General features: G+C 43.9%; 2 protein-coding genes across 5 annotated transcripts in view; one reads left to right on the top strand and one right to left on the bottom strand.

The window, feature by feature from the left end:
- The window catches only part of PCYT1A (phosphate cytidylyltransferase 1A, choline), a 42128-nt gene extending 39659 nt beyond the window's left edge, over nucleotides 1–2469 (top strand). For all 4 annotated transcript variants that reach the window (XM_027107762.1, XM_027107751.1, XM_027107768.1 and 1 more), the window contains exon 9: nucleotides 286–2469. In XM_027107762.1, coding sequence (XP_026963563.1) covers nucleotides 286–492 — 207 coding nt within the window. In that variant the 3' untranslated portion in view covers nucleotides 493–2469. The remainder of the gene's footprint in view (nucleotides 1–285) is intronic.
- A 2843-nt stretch (nucleotides 2470–5312) lies between these two features.
- On the bottom strand, nucleotides 5313–22658 carry SLC51A (solute carrier family 51 member A). The gene is made up of 9 exons (XM_027120439.1): nucleotides 22652–22658; nucleotides 21554–21685; nucleotides 10399–10553; nucleotides 9542–9615; nucleotides 8973–9131; nucleotides 8312–8423; nucleotides 7879–8025; nucleotides 6249–6354; nucleotides 5313–5696 (listed from the first exon to the last, which is right to left on the bottom strand). The coding sequence occupies exons 1-9, from the start codon at nucleotides 22656–22658 to the stop codon at nucleotides 5539–5541; spliced, it is 1050 nt and encodes a 349-aa protein (XP_026976240.1). The 3' UTR covers nucleotides 5313–5538.
- Nucleotides 22659–24190: the final 1532 nt, after the last annotated feature.

Below are 24190 nucleotides of genomic sequence, written 5' to 3'. Positions count from 1 at the left end.
CAGCCTGGACTACAGACCCAAGTAGCCTTTTAAGAATTCCTTTGACGTAGAGGTCAAGGATTGGGTGACAGTGGATAGCAGGTGGGAACCCTTAGATACATAGTATAGCATAGAGCACTTTGGAGAGGAAATTGCTTAGGATTATAGCTATGTTCCTCCTCTGGCTTACTTGATCACTTTTGACATTACAGAGGGCACTCGTGATAATTTGAAGTCTCATATCCTCCAGTGGTGCTTCAGTAGGATCCATAGGTTTCTTCTAACTCTTTCTTTTGGTCTCCCCAGAAACATATGCTGAAAGAGGGGAAAGGCCGGATGCTGCAGGCCATCAGTCCAAGGCAGAGTCCCAGCAGCAGTCCCACTCGTGAACGCTCCCCCTCTCCCTCTTTCCGGTGGCCCTTCTCTGGCAAGACTTCCCCGCCTTCCTCCCCAGCAAACCTCTCCAGACACAAGTCTGCAGCCTATGATATCAGTGAGGATGAAGAAGACTAATTTTTCATCTCTCCTTTCCTCTCCCCTCCCTCTGTCCCATCACCTTCAGAAGCTCTCTGTTGAATTCTGAATTGTGATCCCAACACTAAACCTAAGGACAGCTACAAAGGAAAGACAATTGGGGCAAGAGTACTTAGGATGGGGGGACCAGACAGCCTATCCTCTGAGAGACATCACCCACCCCCACCAAGAAAGAGGCTAACTACATCTTAGAAGCCTGTTTGGCATCCATATACCTTCCCCATGGACTTTGCTCTACTGTTTATGTTCATGTGATCTTGACAGGGAAATTGTCATTTTTATTAATTTTTAAAAAATTAGTCTTTCAAATGTAGTAAATAGAACTAATTTTTTGCCCCCAAGGAGTGGGCAGAAGGAAGCGGTGTAATACCCAGAGGCCTTTTCTTCCTGATACACTATAGTATTTGCCTTCCGTTCTGAGGCAAAGAGGCAAACTGTTTTGCCAAGTCCTTCAGGCAATGAGCCATGCTGATGGGTGATTTGGAGGGGAAATATCATAATTTTGGTTTCCTTTAAAAAAAGCAAAAAGCTGAGTAACAGTCACAAATCCCCTAAGTGTACTGCTGGCACATGTGTCAATGTGGCTATGGGAAGAAGGAGATCTGAGTTTAACTTTTCTTGCTCCCTGAGGAGTTTCTTATTGGACCCAATGGGGTCCATGAAGACACTGATGGGGATGGAACCAGACCACATGGCATCTGCTACGGTTTTTCTGCTGTGTTCATCTTCTCAGAAAACTCTGTTGCCCAGTTATTTGGGAGCTCTTGTCAATCTCTTTCCTGTAATCTACCTTTAAAGGGAGGAACACTTCCAGGTTTAGTCTGATTAAGGAGGGGAGTGGGACAATACTCAATCTTATGCAAAGTCAGTTTTGATTAATTTTCTTCCTGAGAGTAAGTCCCTGGCCCTGTGACTCCTATTTTAATACTTATTACCTAGCTTTTTACAGAGGATACTTTGTAAATGTCTGCAGTTTGAACATGATCTGTTAATCCATGTTGCTCATAGCCATATCGAATATTCAGAGAGATTTGCACAGAACATAGGCACAAAAGCATAAGGAAACACACCCCTTTCTAAAGCCTTTTCTTGACCTCTTCCCCTCTTAAGAGTGTCCTTGACTGGAACCAGTGCTCTATGAGGTGTTTATTTTCCCCTGAGAGTTGGCAGCTGGCAGGGACTCCCGTCTGCTGCCCTTCCAGCAAGTCACCGAGCAAGGGCTCACTTTACAAGAGTGTGGTAGGTTCCCTCCCTCTCACTCTGCCTGGTTCCACCTCCCCTGGTATGTTGCCCAGGGGATTCACTGCTTAAATTTCACGTCAGAGAATGCTGAAGCTTAACACTTGCTGTTGAGCATAAGCTCCTTTTAAACCTCTAGCATCCTACAGTACATGACCTAGCAGATCATCATCTATCATAATCCTGTAGCTGGGTTCAGGGTGAAAAATTGCTTATGTCCAGGCACCATCCCATCACTCATAAATACCCCTTGTGGGGGTGGCGTTTTAGTGTTTTCAGCTAAGAAAACCACATCTTATCTTTCCTTGCCCCTCTGCTAGGGCTGTGAGCATCTCATAGTCCCCCCCCAAACACCTTCTGTTAAAACTTGCTCTTCTGCCTGAGGATCGGTGACTAGAATCACTGCCTGCCTGCACAGCAGGACTACCTAGGTCCTCAGATCATCCAGAGAGGCAGAGCACAGCAGAGTAGAGGGACAAAGAGGGGGAAACCTCTTGTCCTGACGGCCTATGAAAATTACATTTCTAAATGTTCTCATGAAGTGCTATTTTTACTATCAAATCTGGTTTACACAAGCTTTGGCTTGGAATCCTTTTTTTGGAACAGTTGAAGTTAATGTTTTCCTATATTACTCAGCTTGATATGATCAAGCTGATATGATCACATATTTTAACTTGCTGCTTCAGTCTTGCCTCTTAGGGAATTCTGCCCGTTTCTGTCAATAGGAAAGCAGTGAAATCACCACTGAAGCCCACTTACGTGTTCTCTCAAAGTACACATGTTATCCAAGTGTATTTGGAAAATGAGGTGCCCAGAGTATGATTTTCCTCCCTGCAGTCACTCTTCTCACGTGTATTGTCTGGATCTTAAGTTTTTGGTCCTTCTCCTCCGCTCTGTAAGTGGGCTGCTTTGGGCATATCCTGTCCTTGGAATATGACCTCTAGGCTGACAAGCTCCATGAGACTGCTAGCACCAGCATGTGCACATGTTCTTGGAAAACTCTCACCCCTTTTGGTGAACCTCTGTGGCCTCAGTCTCCTAACACTAGTATATCTTCAAATAATTTTGACTGAAAGCAAAAAATTTTATGGCGTGGCATGCTAGATACTTTGGGATAAATGTGATCCTACATGCCGGACAAGGGTGGGTGGGTGGAAGAAGCTATTGGGATGATGCATTGTTTGATCATCTGTGCCTAATTAAATGAGGTTAGAGGTTCGCATTCCACAACCATGCATGTGATCTGTAAATCTTTAAATATTATTGTTAATATTAACTTCTAACATTAATTTTAATTAGCTGTTTCCCTGAATCCCACACACAAAGCTGTCAGCCTGAATAGATCAAATGTGGCAGAAATGGGAGAGCCTTAAAAGTTGCTTGGCTTCCAGTGGTTAAGAATCCACCTGCCAATGCAGGGGACACAGGTTCAAACCCTGGTCCAGGAAGATCACACATGCTGCAGAGCAACTAAGCCCATGCACCACAGCTACTGAGCCTGTGCTCTAGAGCCTGCGAACCACAACTACTGAGCCCACGCACCACAACTACTGAAACCCGCGGGCTCTAGGGCCCGCGTGCCGCAACTACTGAGCCCACGTGCCACAGCTACTGAAGCCCGCACGCCTAGAGCCTGTGCTCTGCAACAAGAGAAGCCACCTCAATGAGAAACCCACGCACCACAACGAAGAGTAGCCCCTGCTTGCCGCAACTATTGAAAGCCCACGCACAGCAGCAAAGACCCAACGCAGCCAAAAAAAAAAGTTGGTTGGCCTCAGAGCCTCTCGCTGTAAGATAGAAGGGGAATGGAGACAGAAGCCCTGTAGCCGGTGCTGAGGAGGTGCCATTTCAGCAGTTACCTTGAGATGAGCTGGGCAAAAAGTTTGCTTTTTTCATACACTACACTCAGTAGCACTGAAGGTTGGAGGTTGAAATTGTAGAGGAATAAAAATGGATCATTTGTACTGCTGCAGCTGTTTCTGATAGCTAGAGCCAAAGACCATTATCTTGCTGAGGCTTGGGTAAGAAGGTTGGGGATGCAAGGAGGTTGAAAACCTTGAATGAGAGAAAAAATTTGAGGGAGGTCAAGAGAGCTTTTGACCTTTTCTGATCACTGATAACTTCCTAGGCAGCACCTGAGTTACATTTTTCTTACTTTTGACCACACAGCTGTCCAGGCAGTCTTTGAATATTCCCTCCATAATGGTTCTTCACAGTGATTTTTATTCTGTTTCTTGATGTATGGGTAGCTTTTGTTTTTCTGGAGCTCATTGCCTTTTTAATCCTGTTCCAGACCCTATATCTAAAATCTTTCCAAATCAAGTATATTTCACTGCTTTTGTTTAATTCCCTAAAAGCCATAGCTTTTACATTTTCTGTCAGCACAAACTATCACCAGAAGTTGAATCAGTACAGGTAGGAAAAGAGCTCCCTTAACAATGTTTTTAACTAATGGTATTTTTTTTTAACCTTACCAATATAAGTATTTTTAAAGTTATATTTTTCAAGGTCATGCAATGATTGTTCTTGTTTTCTCTCACAGAATAGATTGTCATGGGATAAAGAGTGGTCCCTAGCTATTATTTTTCCAAGTAAGTAGAACATGTTCTTGGGATTATACTATTAAATGTTAATTTTCTTTAAAACAAAGGAGAAAGATACTCTGCCAAAGTTTAATGTTAGTATTCAGATTGGGGTAGAGAACAAAAGTACTTGATTTAACATTAGGATGACTCCAGTTGTGGTGTTTTTAGCTTCCAAGTGGGCTTTCCCACCCTTCTTAGGGAGGCACTGACTGCTTTGAACACAGAGACTTGATTGGTTGAGTTGTTTTATATTGAGGATCCTGAACAGAACGAGTCTTGGAAAAAAATTCTGGCCTTGGCATGAATGTTGGCCCCATCACCAGTGCCGGTGTCCACAAGGACGTTTTCCTCAATTGGTGTTCAGTATATTGCTTTCCTGTCTGAGTGTTATTAAATTGTTCAGTTATTTTGGCTTTTGTCATTAGCCAAATAAAGGAAAAGTGATTTTATGTAATGTTCCATTTTCTGTGTTTTTGACCTTGTATACATGTGTATGATGTGTTTTATGTATTTGGGGCTTTTACCTGTACTATCAATTCCTTTGCTTTTGCATCCTAATTTGGGGGTTTTACCTGTATGATCACTTTCCTTTGCTTTTGCATCTTAATTTGTCTCTCCATAATAACTCCATGACCATATTATCGGAATTCCTTTTGCTGCTTGGTACAGAAGACTAAAAAAGCCATTGTCCCACAAAGGGAGGCTGATCCAGATCTCCCAGGTCTAATGTCATCAGTGCCCTACTGACACATCTGTAAGGGAAAGAACACCTTTCATCTGTTCTTCAGAAGCCTGGTTTCTTCGAGAGTTTGGGCTGATACTATTTTGCCTGGCTGAGTTCTATTCCTGTTATTATACCAGTAAAACTATCACATACTCTTCCCCCTTTCATTTGCTTTGGGAAACCTCAGAGTAACCTTTTAATATACAAGCTTTATGGGCTAGTAGTGGCACACACAGAGGCAGTGTGCCCAGTTGTAGAACATCAAACTCCATCCTGTTTGTTTATTATAAAACTTAAAATACCTTCCTCAGGCAAGATCCAAAACAATTTCATCCTATTGCATAGTTCACATTCGTGTCTACAGTCAAGTGTATACCATTAGCCAGCTTGCTCTGACAATGGAATCCATCCCCATTTGGTCAAAGCTGAGGAACAGTAAAGAAATCTTGTGCCCATCTAATGAGTGCAGTGTCTCTTTCATTGTCCAAGCAATCCACCTCCAGCTTTGAGGTTCAAATCCAGGTTTGGAGAAGAGAAAGGTTCATATCCAACCTTGTCATCTTTCCTTCGGTAGTATATTCGTGTGAGCACGGTTATCAGAAAAGTCTCCAGGATGAGGAGGTGGCAGTTCATCACTGCAGCATGGGGCAAAATATAATGTAGGTTATACTAACTTACAGAGGTGGTATACCACTAGCAGCCTTGGCATATGAGTTGAACAACACTTTCTCCAATTTGTCCTCAAACCAGGACCTAGAGATATTAAGTTGTCACAGGTAACATAGCAGGTTAATAGTAGAGCCAGAGCCAGAACTTGGCCCTCTACCTCCTGCAATTTGAGGCTAGCACTAAACATTTCTTTTGCATGTTTCATCAGCATGACTTCTGCTTCCTAACCACACCCATTGCTCTCCCTGGAGCTGAGGGTTGAACCCATGGCTTCCTGGGTTGGCCATCAGGGCTGGCCTCAAGCTGTGGGATTGCAGTTCTCCTCTCTGTGATCAGAGAGGTCATAGTCTGCTTAGAGCTTCTGCTAGATTTCTTGCACGTTCCTTTCTCAGTATTCTGAGCAGAACATTCTGAGTATTCTGAGATTGGCTGGCCCAACTTCCGTTCTAAGTTCCTCTCCTCCCTGACCTCCCCCTTTTGCCCTTCCTGAAATAGAATAGGAGCTCCTACGTGCTCACCTTGAGACCTGATTTTAGAAGAAAAGGGAGGCGAACAAGCAATCTGCCCACCGTTGGCCAAGACTGAGAAGATGGATGGCTGCAGGGCAGTCAGAATAAGGAGAACCTGCAGAAGAGAAAAGAGAAGTGAGGGTAGGGGCTCAGCATCCCCGGCACTGAGGCCAGCTGGCCCACTGCTGTGTTTGAGATGTGTCTTGTACTTGCCCTCTCTGAGTACACTTTTCTGAAGCACAGCCTCTTCAGGGCAGACTTGGCTTTTCTAGGCTTCCCCACAATAATCATGGGCAGGCTCGGCAATCACAGGGCTTTTACCCGCTAGCCTGACCCTGAGTGCTTCTGGGGCCCAGATCCTTTCTGTGCCCCTTCAGTCCCTTACTCTATTTTAGGCTCTTCTGTCCTCTGTCTTCCTCTGGACCCTCCAATTCTACCTACTATGTGCCTGTAAGCGGCACCTGCTTAGATCAAATGAGAATTTCTGTGAAATCACTCTGTTAACTGTAAAGGAGTCATTGTGCCTTGGGAATAGGAGAAGGGCCCAGCAAGGAGACAGAAAGAATGAAGTGAGAAGGGAAACAATATTGGGCTAGAAGTCACTGCATTTGGTGGAAAGGTTGTCTCTGGGCTTAGAGAATGGAAAGTGTAAAAAGTAAACAAACGTGAGTTTTAGAGAATTGTCAGAAAAGATGTGAAGATGAAGAGGCAGTGTGATAAGAAGAGATGTGGGTCTGGGAGTCGACAGATCTAGGTTTAAATTCCAGTCCCATCCCTTATGAGCCTTTGAACAAGCCCCATAACATCTCAGTTTCCTCATTTGTAAAACAGAAATAATAATGACTCTGAGGATTATAGTGAATTTAAATGTAATTAATGTATGAAAAGTGCCTAGTATGTGGTATAGACACTTCATAGTTGTAGCTGTGATAATGCTGATGTTTCTGGTGGTGATGAATTGCAGGTTTTTAGAAGTAATGGGTAGTAAAGAAAAGAAAAAAGCAAAGGTATAAGAAATTAAGGTTTGATAATACATGTGTTATGGGTTGCATTGTGTCCTGCAAAAAGATACATTGAAGTCCTAACCCTTAGTACCTCAGAATGTGACCTTATTTGGAAAAAGTATCATTGGTTTGGTAACTAATTGGACATAATTAGTTAAGATGCGGTCATACTGGAGTAGGGTGGGTCCTTCCTTATTCCAATATGACTGATGTCCTTATAAGAAAAGAGACACAAGACACAGACACATGAGGGTAGAATGCCATGTGACATGCCAGGGATGCCAAGGATTGCTGCAAACCATCGGAAGCCAGGAATAGTCAAGGAAGGGTTCTCCCACAGTTTTCAGAGGGAACACGGGCCGCTGACATCTGGCCTCCAGAACTGTGAGACAACACATTTCTGTTGCTTTAAACCACCCAGTTTGTGATATTTTGCTACAGCAATGCTTGGAAGCTATTAAAGCACAGGAAAGCAAAAACTGGGAAAGGGCAGGGATTCTTTTCCAAATCTCATAGGAAACCTAAGGCTTAAGAAGATTCCCGGACCCACTTTTATCCTTTATTAGTCTCAGCTCCTAACCCCTATTATTTGTGGCTCATTATTAACCATCTTTTCTCTCCCAGGGTATAGTTACCTGGAACAGAACAAATTTGGCTCCTATGTTCTGCTCGCCCAGGTGCAGCTTGGCTTGACGAAAAAGGATGCCCAGGGTCCACAGAGCTAACAGGGTGGACACACCAAGGAAAACGTTGATCCATAGAGCTGTGCTCTTCTCTGAAATCTGGTGGCAGGCCAGAAAGTAGTCAATGAGGAAGCAAGCCCTTTTCTCCTTTTATTTCCCCTCTCCCATGGTGGGAAAGGTAAAAAAGCCCCAAAGCCTTGGCCCCTTCCCATTTCTTCTCTCCCCATCAGAGTCCCTGAGCCTCTACTTTTCCACAGCCACCCTGTCTCTGGGGCTACCCCATTCCTGGGGCTCTGAATTAGGGGATATTGGCTCCAGCTATTCCTTCTAGAGTCACAGGTATTTAATGAATCTTGGCCTCTGCTGCCCCTTACTCCTGACTTACATCTGCTGGGTCATAGATGCCATCAGGGAGGAGAAACAGGCCCACCAGGCTCAGTGTTATCTTGAAGAAGGCATACTGGAAGGGGCCCAACATCAGCAGCTGAAGCTTTTTCCTGAAGTGGGAAGAGGGTTAGGACCATGGACCCACAAACCACCCACCCCAAGAAGACCTTCCAGCTCCCTCACCGGGCTCCACCATCATAGACATCAACATGGTCAAATGGATGGGGACTTCGGAAGAAGCCAGAATGTTGAGAGAGTTGGGAACCCTCCTTCTTGCCTCCCACTCACCCTCAGACCAGAATGCTGCCTTTGAGTAAGAACTGAGTGTTGACCCCAACCTCATTAACCGAAATAGACGGAAGGGGAAAGTAAATAGTCCAAAATCCAGTTTGCTCTGTGTGGTAAAGTTTGTAGGGGACAGTGAGCTTAAGTGATGGGAACTTTGGAGTTCTCCTTCCTCTGCTCCCCTTACCCCTGCGTGGGTGCCCAGTGTGTGGACCCTGGCTGCGGGATGCCCGCCCTTTCATCACTGGGTTTGTTCCATAAAAGCCTAATTCCATGAGGCTTGAAGCAGGGCTGAGAGAGCCAGCAGAGGCTCTTGGGAGAGTGCAGGAAGAGGCTAACCTGTTCTTCCAGGCGGCCTCTCCCTCCCACCTTACCTGGTGAGCATGAGTTGTGGGCAGCAGGGGCAGCAGCAGCAGCAGGGGCCTGTGTGGATCATCACTGGGGTGTCCTTCAGTGTCCTTACTACTGCCTCCTTCCCACCAAAGCCTTCCACCATGACCTGCATCAGCAGGTAAAAGCACATCGCATAAAACCTGGAGTTGGGGGAGAGGTGGGCCTGAGAGTACACAGAAGGGGAGGTGGTAGCAGCTGATAGGACAGCCCTTCCTGCCAAAGAAAAACAGACTGCAAAGGGGCCAGGGAGAGGTGGGGCTTCCTGAGGGGATCAGGTAGGGGCTAGGCGTTTTGAGTGTGTGACCTAAGAGGAAGTGAGAGAGAGGACAGGGTGGGAAGAGGGCAATTTCAGGCTGTGGGAATGAAATGGTGCCTGAGGATGAACTGGAAGTTCAAGGGCTCTATTTATGATCAGTTGGTTTGCACGGATTTATGGAAGGGATAGGGGATAAAAGAAGACATGGACTCTGGAGTCCTGGGGTTGAGGGGAGCAGAGTGGGGGACCGCAGAAGGATATCCAGTTCAGCTGGGGGCAGGGCAGGACACTCACGAGGTTATGGCCATTTCCACGAGCATGAGGGCACGAGGGATCCAGAGACCAAAGCAGCAGAACACAGACACTATCTGCTTGGAGAAGAGCAAGGAGCTGGTTAGGGCAAGGAGGGAGGCTTCGTGCTCACCTTTTACAACAAGGGCTCAAGGAAGCAAAACCTAAACATTCGAGGCACCATTACTTCAAAGTGACCAGCTGGAAAAATAACTAGTTAAAGTGACCTTGAGTCAGGGGGCTCTTTTGAAGACTATCTCAACTTATATCACTGGGGTAAGAGTAGGTCAGTTCATCTTTAAGATGTTATTAGAGCATCTGATGTCTTGAGATGGCCCAGGCAGATGTCATCTGGCAGGAAAGGACTTCAGGGGCTTTGTTCTTCCCCCCAAACAGACAGAGCTCACCACATGGAAAGAGAAGTCCCATTTTATGACCTGGGAACATGCCAAAGACCTATCTAATAGCTGTGGGAGCGAGTTAAAAAGACCGATGACATAAGCGTAGAGTGAGCATGACCCCATGGGAAAAGGTTCTTTTCCTCCTACCCTCTGAGGAACAGGGAGTTGGTGTGTCCAAGAAGGAGGCTTGCAATGTTGTAGCAGGGGAGTAGCGAGTGAGGCTGCCGGTGGGCTGAGAGGGTTCTTCAGCTGTTTCTGTGGCTCTAAGATATTTCAAACGCTCCATCCCACTGCCTGTTGACCTTCCAGGCATGGGGTCCTGACTGCAGATATCAGACTAAAACCCTCACCCTAAGGTGGTAGAGGAAGGCAACTTGAATTGTTGAGTTTAAAGGAATCCTCAAGATGGACCCTGCCTCCCCTCCAGTCCCTCTCAAAAGGCAGCTACAGGGCCCTCACCGTGGGTGCAGAGCTGCTCCAGAGCAGAGTCTTCCTCTTGATGGGGCAGTAAGTGTTCTTGTATAGGTAGACAGCATCCTCCAGGAAGATGGCAACTGAGCCCAGGGCAAGCAAGGTCATGATGACCGTGAGAGAAATTTCCACAGGGCCCGATGCTAGAGTTGAAAGAGAGGGCAGACTCCAGTGAGCTGAAGATCAGGACTGAGGAGCAGAAGATGTGGGCTTCCTCATGTGGATCTAAATTGCTTTACCATATCTAGAATGACCTGGTCTAGGCCCTCTCATGCAGAAGATGGGCTATTTCTTAGATCTAGAGTATCCAACATGTGACTAAGAAATAGTCATTCTTCTGCATTCATGAGAGACTAGACCAGATAATTCTAGGTATGGTAAGGCTTATCTGAACCAGGATATAGACACCAAACAAGTTTGTACATAATTAGCAAAAATTCTAAATTAGGAGGTCAACAGGGTTTATTCAGTTTTCTATTTCAGTGTCAGGTGTTTTGCTAGCAGAACAAGGACCAATTAACATTATAATTAAAGCAGAATATAACTCTTGGTTTACTTTAGAACTGTTTAAATTTGATTTCAAAAATTATGTCACAAAACTGGGACATAGGAAGGGACTTTAACAAAAGAAATGGGTATGAGTAAAGACTCCAAGGACATATGACCCACGTTGGCCTCACACTTAGTCTTACATTAAATGTGGCCCAGTAGCTCTCTTTAGTGTTTATTGAAGTCATTTGAGGAGTTGTTAAAAAGTAGCTGTCCAGGCCCTATCCGCATAGATGCTGTTTCAACAGATCTGGAACAGATCTGGGATGGACCCAGTAATCCACATTTTAAACAAGCTCGCCTGATAATGGTCAGAGGATAACAAACAATTTTTCAACAAACACCAGTGAAGCTCCTCTGGCCTCACCATTGCTAACAGGAAAACATTAATAGAGTCACAATATTTGTTTCTGAACATTTTCTAACCAATGCAACAATTAGTTTTAAACAAAGGGTTCTGTGTCCTCAGTGACTAAGCCTGGACCCTCATTTATCCAAGTCTCTTCCCTAGTTGGCAGACTCCTTCCTTTAAGCCACTTAACTGGCTAGATGACAGATGAATTGAGGGAAGACTGCCAGAGTCCAAGCCACTGTCTTATTACATTGGGAGTAAAGTATGAGGAAGGCATTGGCTGGTCTGCCCTATGTTTTGGTGACTGGGGGCAGCTCAGGCCGAGATATTAATGCTGACACCAAAACAGGGAGGAAGGAGACCATACCACAGTAAAGACTTGAGTTGTCATCTGGGTCAGTCATACCTGGTGGCACCACAAGGAGCAACCAGGACAAAGGTGAATTTGTCAAAAAATATGTTGATCCTGGTTGTTCTTATTTCAGGGCACACATTTTTCTCTCTGTTTCTGTTTACTTTAGCCAAGAGGCCCTTTACCTCTGACCACAGTTAGGTCTGTGATCAATCCAGAGGACCTGCCATGGGGAAGGTGGCCCTTGGATTCCAGGTCCCAAGTTGTACTTCTGAAGTCAGTAGTAAGCTTTTCCATTCTATTACAGGCCTCAAAAGACAGGACTGTGCTATTTTTCTTCCCTCCTCCCCATTCCTGCCTCCACCCCGCCTCCACTTAATTAGGATACAGCCCTCTGGGTGACCAAATTACTGGCTTGGCATTGCTGTTGCTGTTTAACTCTGTTGCCTCTTTCTCAATTACCTCTACAGATATTGCTCCAGTAGGCTTTGCAAATTTTAAACATTAAGAAAACAAAACAAAACAAACAAAAGCCAAAAAACACCTGGTTGCAGTCCTTTATTAAAAAGAGACTTTACCTTCCTTCCTTGAAACTTTAAAAATATAAACATCATGGGGTGGGGGCTGACACAATTTTACCCTTATACAATAAAAATGTGGATTTAAAACAATTACGATTGTTTTATCATGAGATACACATAAAGCCTTCCATATATCAAAATAATTCCAGATAGATTAAAGAGATAAACCTTTAAAAATCAAACAGGGAAAATTGAGAGAAGGAAAAGAAAAGAGAGAATTGTATCTGCATCAAGACTTTGGAGAGGGAAGACCTACCTAAGCTTAGGTGTAATCCAAGAAATCACAGTGAGAACGATGGTCAAAATTGACATAAAGAGTTTAAACTTCTGAATGTTAAAAAAATATATAGGCAGCAAACAGACTGGGGGAAAGCATGTTTAATAAATGTGTACACAAGTTTAAAATTTTTATTACATGAAGAAAATAACAAAAACAGAAGGCAAATGGGAAAATGATACTAACACAGTTCAGGAAGTGGGAAAATAGTCAACCTGCCTAGCAGCCAGAGAAGAGCAAAATAACAGTAATATATAGCCCTACATTTTAAAAAACGTAAATGTCCAACAATACTGAAATTATTATGTAAACTACTCAATAGAATATTATGCAGGTGTGAAAAATTTGTGCATACCATAAAAAAATTTTTGCAAAGACTATGTACTAATATTAAAAAAAATGTGTTAACACTGTTAAAAAACAGAAAAACTTATTAACAGATCCACACATTTATGGTCATCAGATTTATGACAAAGGCTTCACTACAATTCAGGGGGAAAGGATTCTTTTTGAGAAAGTGCTGGGTTAATTGCATCTCGTTTAATATGCAAAGTGATAAAAAAGAACACTGACCCCTCCCTCACATCATACAAAAATACCTAAATGTGAAAGTTAAAACAATAAAGTTTTTTTTGTTTTTTATTTTTTTTGTGGTACGCGGGCCTCTCACTGCCGTGGCCTCTCCCGTTGCGGAGCACAGGCTCCGGACGCGCAGGCTCAGCGGCCATGGCTCACAGGCCCAGCCGCTCTGCGGCATGTGGGATCTTCCCGGACCGGGGTACGAACCCGTGTACCCTGCCTCGGCAGGCGGACTCTCAACCACTGCGCCACCAGGGAAGCCCAACGATAAAGTTTTTAGAAGAAAACAGAGAAGTATACCTTAATGACTTTGAGATAGGCAAAGATCCTTTTAAAATAGGACACAAAAGCACTAATCATAAAGAAAAAAAATTGATAAACTGGACTTCCTTAAAATTAAGAATTTCCATTTGACAAAGAAAACCATTAAGACAATGAAAGGGCATGCTCAGACGGAGAGAAGATATTTGCAATACAAATACCCAACAAAAGACTCGTATCCATAATATATAAAGAATTCCTATCAGAAAGAAAAAGAACACAATTTTTAAAAGTGAAAAAGACCTAAACAGTAACTTTTCTACAGAAGATATCCGAATGTTCAAGAAGCATAAAAAGGTGCTAAATATTAATAGTCACTGGGGAAATACAGATGTGAGGTGCCGTTATATACCCACCAAAAGGGCTAGAATTGCTTTTAATTTTAATCATCCTTTGACCGATGATTCTAAGTGCTGGTGAGGATGAGGAACAATTGGAACTCTCACACATTGCTGTTGGGAGTGGTGCCACCACTTTAGAAAACAGTTTGGTAGTATCTATTAAAGCTTAACATACACCTACCCTGCGACACAAGAATTCCACTCACGGAAACATATTTGATAGAAATGAGTGCCTTAATCACCAAAAGAATGTTCAGAGCAGCATTGTTCATAATGGCCAAAACTGGAAACAGTCCACATGTTCTTCAACAAAAATACAGGTATGGGCTTCCCTGGTGGTGCAGTGGTTAAGAATCCGCCTGCCAAATCAGGGGACACGGGTTTGATCCCTGGTCCAGGAAGATCCCACATTGCCGCGGAGCAACTAAGCCCGTGCGCCACAACTACTGAGCCTGCACTGTAGAGCCCGCAAGCCACAACTACTGAAGCCCGCACGCCTAGAGCCTGTGCTCCCCAACAAGACAAGCCACCGCAATGAGAAGCCTGCACACCACAACGAAGAGTAGCCCCCGCTCACCGCAACTAGAGAAAGCCTGCGCACAGCAACGAAGACCCAGTGCAGCCAAAAATAATAAAAATAAAAATCATTGTCCTTTACTGTATGTAATTTATGACTAAAACAAACAAATCTTTATGTGAACAAAGCAGAATGCAAAATTAGCAAAGGGAATTTCCCTGACAGTCCAGTGGTTAGGACCTGGTACTTTCACTGCCAGTGGCCTGGGTTCAGTCCCTGGTAGGGGAACTAAGATCCTGCAAGCTGCATGGTGTGGCCAATAAATAAATAAAAATAAAAAATAAAAATAAGTAGCGTGGTAAAATTATAACCATGTTTAAAGGATTTGGGGAGAGAAAGGTAGAAAAGAGTTGATGGAAAGAGTGGGGCCCTAATATCTTTATCATATAAAATGGAAAGTGAAGAAGTACTGTCCATAGTTGGCAGAATAAGAAATAAAATATAGGTATAGTATATACAGCTATACAGATAACCAACTAAAAATATTGACATAACTATGTGGAAAGAGTGGAAGAAGTTTGGTGCTAAGTGAATTAAACTTTCATGTATTATAGAGGCAGCTACAGATAATGTCCAAAATTGATACCACAGGAAATAATGGTAATTTGAAGGTAACTATCAGAATAATCATCATCTAAAAAAGGAGGATGAATCATCAGCTAAAAAAGGAGGACTTCCCTGGTGGTCCAGTGGTTAAGACTCTGTTCTTCCACTGCAGAGGGTACGGGTTTGATCCCTGGTCAGGGAACTAAGATCCTGCATGCCGTGTGGCATGGCCAAAAAAAAATTTTTTTAAAGAAAAAAGAAATGAGAATAAATAGGGCAGGGGATAGTTGATTTTCTTTAGTAGCCTTTTTGTACTATTTAAATTTTTAACACATGTTCATGTGTTACTTTGATAAAATAAAAACATTAAAAAATCATTGCCTAGAAAAAAGCCTAGAAATTAATTAACAATGCTGTCTTTGAGTGATGATACTGTGGGTGGCTTTTGTCCTCTTTCTTTTCCAATTATTCTATAGTGAATACGTATATTATAACAAAAAGTTTTTTTTAAACACATACTTTGCCAAACATAGAATGACGTGAAAAAATTCATATGATATCATGCTTATAAAAACAGGACATAAAATTGTAGTATAGTATGATTTCCACTAATGTTAAATAAAAGCATAGAAGACAGAACTTATGCTACGATATTTGCAGTGCTGGTCTTGAGTGGTGGGACCATACATGACTGTTCCTCTTTTCACTTTTCTCTATTTTCGTACTGACTTCATTGAATTATTTTTACAATAGAAATGTTTAGTTAAAAAAAATACAGATAAAATATAAAGTCCAGATAGGCAGAAACCAAAATTAATTCAGTAGATTTCTAAAAACTAACATCCATTGTTGGGAAGGGGCATACCGCTGCAGGCTTCTCCTTGTGGGATTCCCCCACCCCCTACTTGACTCTTGTCCTCATCAGCTCACTGAGAGCTGAGAGTGGAAACAGCCCTTCCAGAAGCCAACAAGTGTTCACTGTCCTTGACTGTTCCCCCTCCTTGAAAATCTCCCTCCCCTTGACCCCCAGAACCACAGTTCTCCTGATTCCTCTCCTGGTCTCTGACCTTAGGTCTCCTCTACTGATTCCTCATCCTCTCCCGTACCCTGTGTTCTCCAAACTCAATCGCTCCCTCTTGCCTCTTCTGTTTATTGAGGTTTAGGATTTCCCTACCACTCCTCAGCCTCCCAACAACCACCTGAGCTGTTTCCACCTCCAGAACCTTATGGTACTTGGCTTCTGTCTGTTCGTCTTTCCTCCCTGAGCTCCCTGTGGCGGGCTCCTTCCTATCACTGAGCTCTCTGCTCAAACCCCCCTCCTCAGCCAGCCTCCCTTGAGCATCCAGTGTGGTGTTACCTCCTCTCCCCCAAGCTGCCCCCAACAGTTAGGTTATTTACATATTTATTTACTTGTTTGTTGTCTATCCCCATCGGAGTGATGGTAGTATAAACTCTGTGAAGGCAGGGATTTTGTCAGGCTTGTTTTCTGTTCTATCTCCAAGTGCATGGAACAGTAACTGTAACTATTTGTTGAATGAAAGAAATGACCCCATGAGAATTCTTATTGTCATCTCCATTTTATAGGTTTTATTCAGGAAACTAGGCTTAGGGAGTTGAGCACCTCACCCATGGTCACACAGCCTGGAAGTGATGGAGCTGGGATTTAAACCCAGGGGTTCCTGACCCTAAGTCCATTCTCTTCACCATTACACATGTTGACTCTTGGTGTGTGTTCACATAGCTATGGAAGGAAATGTGGAGTGATATAAATGATCAAATGCAGCCCTAAGGTTGCTTAAGTTGATGAAGGTGGAGGTGAGCCATATTCCAACTCTTCAATATGGAAGTGCTTTTGCAGTTTCTTGTATCTGCTGGCTTTGGTGTTCATACTTGCAGCATCTACTGACTCTTGTATCCACTTCCATAACACAAAAGTATGAGAGAGAGAACTTCCTTAGCATACATAGCCTGACACCACTACTCTACTTCAAATTCATCTATCTTCTTGGAAGATTGTCCTCTATCTTTTTTTTTTCTGCATCTTAACAGAACAAAAGTTCTGGAACAAAAGTATCCAGTGGCACAAGGATCTTTGGAAACACTTTAAACAAGGTTAAACATGTTTCTTTCCTGTGGAGTATACCAAGTTTTAAATCTGATTTATATTGTTAATTTCCAAAAGGAGGTTACAGAATATAGATTTTGCAAAACTTATTTTTCTACAGGCTCTGTTTTCATGGAGCACTCCTTGGGATTAGTATTCCAAAGAACACGTTTTGGGAAATGCTTGTCTAACTCACCTGTTTGAATACAATTATACCTTTAGCAACTAGCAAATTTCCCACTGTATCTGTAACAGTGAAGATTACTTTTTTAAATAATGAAAACAATATAAGAACATTAAAACTTTGAAAAAAGAGTATCACCATAATCCTAGCTAGTTCCTAACCAAAAATTATTTTCATTTTTGCATAATGTATTTCCATGGAAGTTAAGAGCATAGGCTCTGAATTCAAAGTAATATTCCATTTACTCCTTGCTCTATAATCTTGGGCAGGTTGTTTATCCTCCAGTTAAACCTCTTAGCATGGAATGTAGTATTTGCTTAGTAAAAACTAGGTTTAAAAAAGCATCCTGTTATATGTATAACTGATTCACTTTGTTATAAAGCAGAAACTAACACACCATTGTAAAGCAATTATACTCCAATAAAGATGTTAAAAAAAAAAAAGCATCCTGGTTAAAGTTCATACATATTGTATTACTGCAATCATACTGTAAAATTTTGCATTCTGTTTTTTTCATCTAACATTTCATCACAGCCTGTCAAAAATTATTTTTATAATTATTTTTAAAATTATAGAGATTTAAAAAATAAATATAGTAATAGAGCAAATATTAATATATCCATAATTCATTTTAAAGAGTGTTATGATATTGCCAACTTTGCTTCAAAAGTTATTCTTAGAAAAATAAAACATTACAGATGTACTTTGAAGGCCCCTGTATATACCTCCTGGATCCTTCTCATTTCCCTACCTCACCTCCCAGGGCTAACTACTATTCTGAAGTTGAGGTGTATCTTTTCCTGTATGTTTTAATTTTTTACAATATATGTACATACTCAACATATTATATTGCTTTGCACTAAAAAAATCTATATAAATGGTATTATCCTGTGAAATGCTTTTCCACTCAACATTGCTTTCATGGTTGTTATTATTTTCATTGTGACAAACAAATGCTACCATAAGCATTCTTAAATGTGTCTCCTTGGCATGTACAGGAGAGTTCCTCTGTTCAAACACTTAGAATTGCTGGGTTGTAGGAGATGAGAATCTTCAGTGTTAAAGGTATCTAATTACTCTTCAAAGTGGTTATACCAATTTGTACTCCCACCAGCAGTCTATGAGAGTTCACAGTTCACCTTAAATTCACCATCACTTGGGATTATCAGACTTTCAATTTTCATCTTTGCGAGAGTAGTGAAATGTTATTTCATTGTTTAACTTGAGGTTCCCTAATTCCTAACAAAACAGATAATCTTTTTGTACCTTTATTGACCATTTGGGTTTCCTCTTCTAGTATGAATTGTATGATCATCTATTCTATCTAATTTTTATTGGGTAATTTTTCTTATACTGACTAATCATCCTTTGTTGGTTATAAGGCTTGAAAATATCTTCTCCCAGTCTTTGGTTTGGCTTTTAACATTGTTTATAGTGTTTTTAGTTGTACAGAATTTTGTTTGCTTTATGTAGTCAATCTTCAAGATCATTTGTGCTTTCTTGTGTTTTATTTTAGAAATTATTCTCTGCTTCCAACTATAAGGATATCTTTCCATATTTTCTTTTGTAAAAATGTTTGCATTTACATTTAGGTACTTAATCTATCTGGATTAAAGCTATATTGGAGTTATTTTCATGTTTATTTACTTGCCATAGGGACAGGCAATTGTTCAGCATCACTCCTCAAAGAGTCCATCCTGTCCCACTGATGTGTATACCATCCTTTCATATAGCAAGTCCCCAAGTGGCCATGGGTCTATTTCTAGACCCTCTATTTTATTTCATTTTTCTGCTTGTCAGGACCCTTGTGAAACAGGAGGGAAGGGGGAAGGACACAACCTCTAAAAACCATAGCTCTTGAGGATGTGACATAAACTGGTTAGAAACAACCAGGTCCAGGATAGTGGAAGATTCAACTTCCAGTGGACCTTGAGCCTCATTATACACAGATTGTAATATATTAGCATATGCTAAATGGCACATCCACAGGTGCTATGACAGTTTGGAGGCCAACCATAAAAGGACAAAAAATGAGCGGTGCCCCAATTCCTGGAAATCTCTGCCCCTTCCCCAAAATAGTTGGAATAATCCTCCCATTAGTTAGCCTATGAAATTACCCAGCTCACAAAAACTAATCACCCCATATTTCAGGGCCTCTCGCTTTCTGAGATGTGTCACACTCTGTCTATGGAGTGTGTAGCTCTGTAAATAAATCTACTTCTTACCTATCACTTTGCCGTTCACTGAATTTCTTCTGTGCAGAAGCATAAAGAACCTGGGCTTCAGTAAGTCCTGAGACCAGGCATGTGATTTCAATGAAAAGACAGTGGGGAACTTCCCTGGAGGTCCAGTGGTTAAGAGTCCTCTCTTCCACTGCAGGGTGCATGGGTTTGACCTCTGGTTGGGAAACTAAGATGTGACATGCCGCTCAGTGCGGCCAAAAATACATAAATTTTTTTTTAAAGGAAAAAAAAAAAAGACAGTGGATTCAAGTCCCAATCTGAGTTGTGTGGTTGCAGTTATTACATTATTGCTTTAATTACTCTAGTCTTGATATATAACCCTTAATATCTGGTAGGGCACATACCTTCCTTACTCTTTATCAAAATTGTCTTGGCTTTTCTTGGTCCTTGACTCCCACAAATAAATGTTTGGATCAGTCCATTAAAAAAATAATTGTGTAGGGATTATAACTGCAATCATATCACAGGCATTTCAAAAACAGATTATTGAAAGTTTCAATAGTTCTTCCAGAATAGTTCTTTCTTAAATGGCATTTAATTTAAGGAATAACAGAGTTTATAAATGAAGGAGGAAGGGGTTTCACCACATCCTCCAATGGGCACCTCTTCCTGACTCTCCTATTTCTGTCAGTGTCATCACCACTGTCCAGATTCTCGGAGTCATCATTTAGAGTTTCTTTTTCCTTCACTTACCTTGTCTAAATATTTACCAGATTGCCTGCTCTTTCTTTGGATTGCCTGTATTTTCCAATCTTCTTTTCCTTTCCCTGACACTGATATGGCTCAGGTTTTGCCCTTCCTGCTGGGCTGGGGCAATAACCTCCAATTTATACCCCTGATTCTCAAGGCTCTTCTTCCCCAAAGTCTATCTTGATTGCTGATTAATGATCCTGAAACACTATCCAGCCCCTCCCAATCTCAGAGCCCTTGTCCGCTCCTTCTGTCTGCGGGATAAAGTACAACTCCTCTGCCTGACACTCATCAGGCCCCACCTTACCTGCCCAGCCCTCTCAATTGTCCCCTGCTTCCCCACCTGTAACCTTGACTCTTGCCAGATCCAGCTCCTCAGTGTCTGGAGAACCTGCCTGCACCTTCTATCTCCACCCCAACCCCAGCCGTGCCCACCACCGGCTCTCCATTTTCCAACTGCTACCCACTCCAACAGTTCCACTTGGGGACAAGGCAGCTCTCCAGACTACCAGGCTCAGAATGGTCTCCCTGCTTTGAACATCCCTGGTGCTTCTATTTGCACATTTTGTAGCAAAGCAATGTGAGATCCATTTTCATTGTGTAAGGAAGGATTTCCCAATCTCAGCACTATTGACACATTGGCCCAGATAATTCCTTGTCCTGGGGACTTTCCTTTGTTTCCAGGGCAACATCCCTGACCTCTATCCACTAGATGCCGGTAGCACCCTCTAGCTGTGGCAACTGAAACTGCCTCCAGACATTGTCAAAAGTCTCCAGTGGGACAAAATTGCCTCTGGTTGACAATACTGGTGTGTTGTCACGCAGTAGGGAAACCAAATAAAATGTGGATGGGAGCCACATTTGCTTTTCAAGATGCTAGGGTCATTTGATTGTCCTGTTTTACGTGTCCAAGGAATAAACAGAGTCCCATCATCTGCCTTTCACTTTCAAAAGCAATTCAGTAATAGGATCTAGTTGGCCAACACTGTCAGAATACTTTTACAGGTTCACCTAAATTTTCAGAACATTATTCATAATAACCATCCCACTAGAATCGTACAGACCCTCTCCTGAGGAGGATGTTGCGCACACCTCAAGGGAATTCTATGGGGCTTTGGGCACCAGCTTGAGTCCCTGGGTGGCCCTGGGGTCTGAAAAATGCTCCAGACCACTGTCCCCAATTTGAGCTGGGGAGGCCCAATATGCAGCTTTGTCTGTGGGCCATGTTGTCGCACCTCTCTTTTGGCCTTTTGTCTCCTCTAGGAGTTGTTCTTCTCCCAGGTTTTTACCATGACAGACAGACACTGGGCCAGTCATCCTCCCAGGCCCTCCAGGCTGGCTAGCTCAGGACCACCTTTCCTCAGCTCCTCTCAGCTTTTCTGACTTCCCCCGGGATGTTCAGTTTTTCCCTCCTTTCAGTTCCCTCTACAGAGGGTCCCTGACTCACCTCTCAGAAGTTGGGCTGCTGTGGGAGGGTGAGAGAAGCAGGCAGAGGGAATGCTGTAATTGGTTTTCAGTACCTCCAGAAGATCTGCCGTGTACCTGGAGAGACACCAGCGTGTGTTCAGAATATGGGGACCTGGGGACGGGGAGGGTAGCAGAAGGAACACCAGCAACCTGACATTCCCTCAAATACTCCTGGGTTCAGGGAGCTTGTCCATCTCCCCTCAAGGCCCTGACTCTTAGAGGGAATGGAGAATTGGCCTGGGTCACTGTGTAAGGCAGGCTGCCACCTAGGCCATGGGTAGGTCTGGCTGCAGTGCTCAAAAAGCCCATAGTCCATTTTCTCCACTTCCGTTGGGGCAGAAGCCCAGAGGTTGGCTAGGGAGAAACAGCAGGGTCCCAGAGAAGGAGTGGATCCTTAGTACCAGGAATGGATCTCCAGCTGGTCAGGGCTCTGTGCATGCCCCCCATTGCCCCCACCTCTGGGATCTTTCTCTCCCTGGTTGGTGGCCAAAGCCAAGGCTCTGAAGGGTCATACACTCGCCCTACCCCACAGTGTCCCTGAGGACCTTGTGGGATGGCCAGCCCATTATTAGTCCTGGGTCATTCTGTGTGCTGGGAGCCAAAGGGCCCTGAGAGGGAGGTAGGGACAGGTCAGAGTGAGAGGGGCCCCTGCTGCTTAGCAACCGGCTCCTGGCTCGGGGCTTGCCTCCCTCACTCACCTGGGATCAAGCTTTATCTGAGTCCTGTCTGGCTCCATTGTCTCCTTTTTCTCTCCGGCTTTCCTTCCTGGCAGGCACTGAGGACCCAGGAGGGACAGGCAGGCGTGGGCCCCAGGGAAGGTGGCTCCTGCCGGCTCTGCTGCCTGCGGGACTGGGCTGTGGGTAGGTGGAGTGGCTGGGTCTTCCCCTCTGGCTCTCTCCCTTCTCAGGCCTCCGTGCCCACAAGCTCCTATCTCAGAGTTCACCGCAGAGGAATTTGATCCCCTCGGCTGGCTGGTTGAGTTCCCTGGTTCCTACTCCTCCCTGTCGGTAGGTGTGGCCCCTCCTTCCTCCCTCCCACAAATGCCTCTGGCTGCCCCTTGCCCCCAGCCCGCCCTCACCCTCCATCCCTCCTAAGGAGCCTTTTAGAGACAAAATCCTTGGTCCTCCCGGCAAAACCCCCTGGTCAGCAACACCCTCTCCCTCAGAATCTGGCTGGAACGCTGGCTCTGTCCCCCTGAAGATGGAAGTCAGGGCTGAGGCCTTGACTGTGTTGGTGCTGTTGGCTTGGAGTGTGGAAGGGAGGGCTAGCCAGGAAGTCCAGACAAGGCCCATGTGGGCTTCCCAAAGCCCAGCCCACAGCATCCTGATGACAGGCTCATCCAGCCAAACAGCACCCCCCGCCACAACCCCCGAAGATGCAGCAAATGGGGAGTGGGGGAGGGTGTATTTAAGAGGCAGAGTTACTGAGTGAGATTTCTGGGCATTCTGACAGATTCTGAAAAACCGCCAAATTGTATGCTTCTGAACTATTTTATTGATTGGTGGTTTCTCTTCTCTCTCCAAGTAGATTTAAACCTATTTAAGGCCAAGCATAGTACCCCTAAGTTCCCAGCACAGGACCTCACACATAGTAAGTGCTCCTTAGAATTGGTTGCATGAATGATAAAATAATAAAATCATAGCAACAGTAGCTAATGTATATTGAGCATTCATGCACCAGGTGCTGTAGGAATTGCTGCATGTTCCTTATCTCATTTAAACCTTACAATTACTCTTATGAGGTAAATGCTATCTTTATTCCCACGTTACAGATAATGAAACTGAGGCTCAGAGGCGTTATGACACCAGGTTGGATAGAAAGACATGGAGGTGTGGAGAGAGGCAGAAGGGACCTGGGTCAGGGTCTGTGTTGAGGCTCAGATGAAGTTTTCGATGGTAAAAAAACGGAAGAGAGAAGAAAAAAGGCCCATGAGAGGGTCAAGAGAATCAGTTCTGGGAAGGTAGAGAAATCCCCCCGCTCTGGGCTGGTAAGTAAATACAATCAGAGGAAGAAGTTACTGATGTGGACCAAGAAGACTCCCTCCTCCTGTCCCACAGCACCTCAAAATATCTCCTGAGTTTCAAGAAGAGCCCTCTCCCTTTTTACCCTTCTCCTAAAGTACAGTTCTCTGGACAGGACAATGTAGTGATCCAGGAGTCTTAGGGGCCAGTTACCTCCTAAGGTAGAGGGAAGGGCACAACACATAAGACAAGGGCACTAACCTCCGGAGGGTCAGTCGCCTGGGCCCCACCCTAGCAAGGCGCAGGCTGACTCAACTTCCTCAACCATTTCCACAGGAGTGTTCCATCCTCCCTGGGTCATTCATCTCTAGCCCGGTAAGAGGCCTTGAGCTTAACCGCCCAGAGCCCTGAACTTTAGACTTCCCTATAGGAGAACACAGTGTGCTGAGGATGTTCTCTGAAACTTCTTTGGGACAGAAATGGGGGGTCGGGGGTGGTGGAGGCAGGAGAGGAGGTTTGAAGAGCAGGAGGGAGTTGGAAAGGGAAGGCTGCTGGGCTGACACTCATGTTTCCGCAGCCGGGCAGCAGGCACTGGGAGGCCCAGGGGAGACTGGCTAATCCTCAGGATGGATGATGATGGAAGGAAGAATGGCAGG

This window comes from Aethalodelphis obliquidens, unplaced genomic scaffold (genome assembly GCF_003676395.1).
Source record: "Aethalodelphis obliquidens isolate GAN/ISIS:26980383/991018 unplaced genomic scaffold, ASM367639v1 scaffold1, whole genome shotgun sequence".
Taxonomy (NCBI): Eukaryota; Metazoa; Chordata; class Mammalia; order Artiodactyla; family Delphinidae; genus Aethalodelphis; species Aethalodelphis obliquidens.
This window is presented reverse-complemented; position numbering and strand designations above follow the sequence as displayed.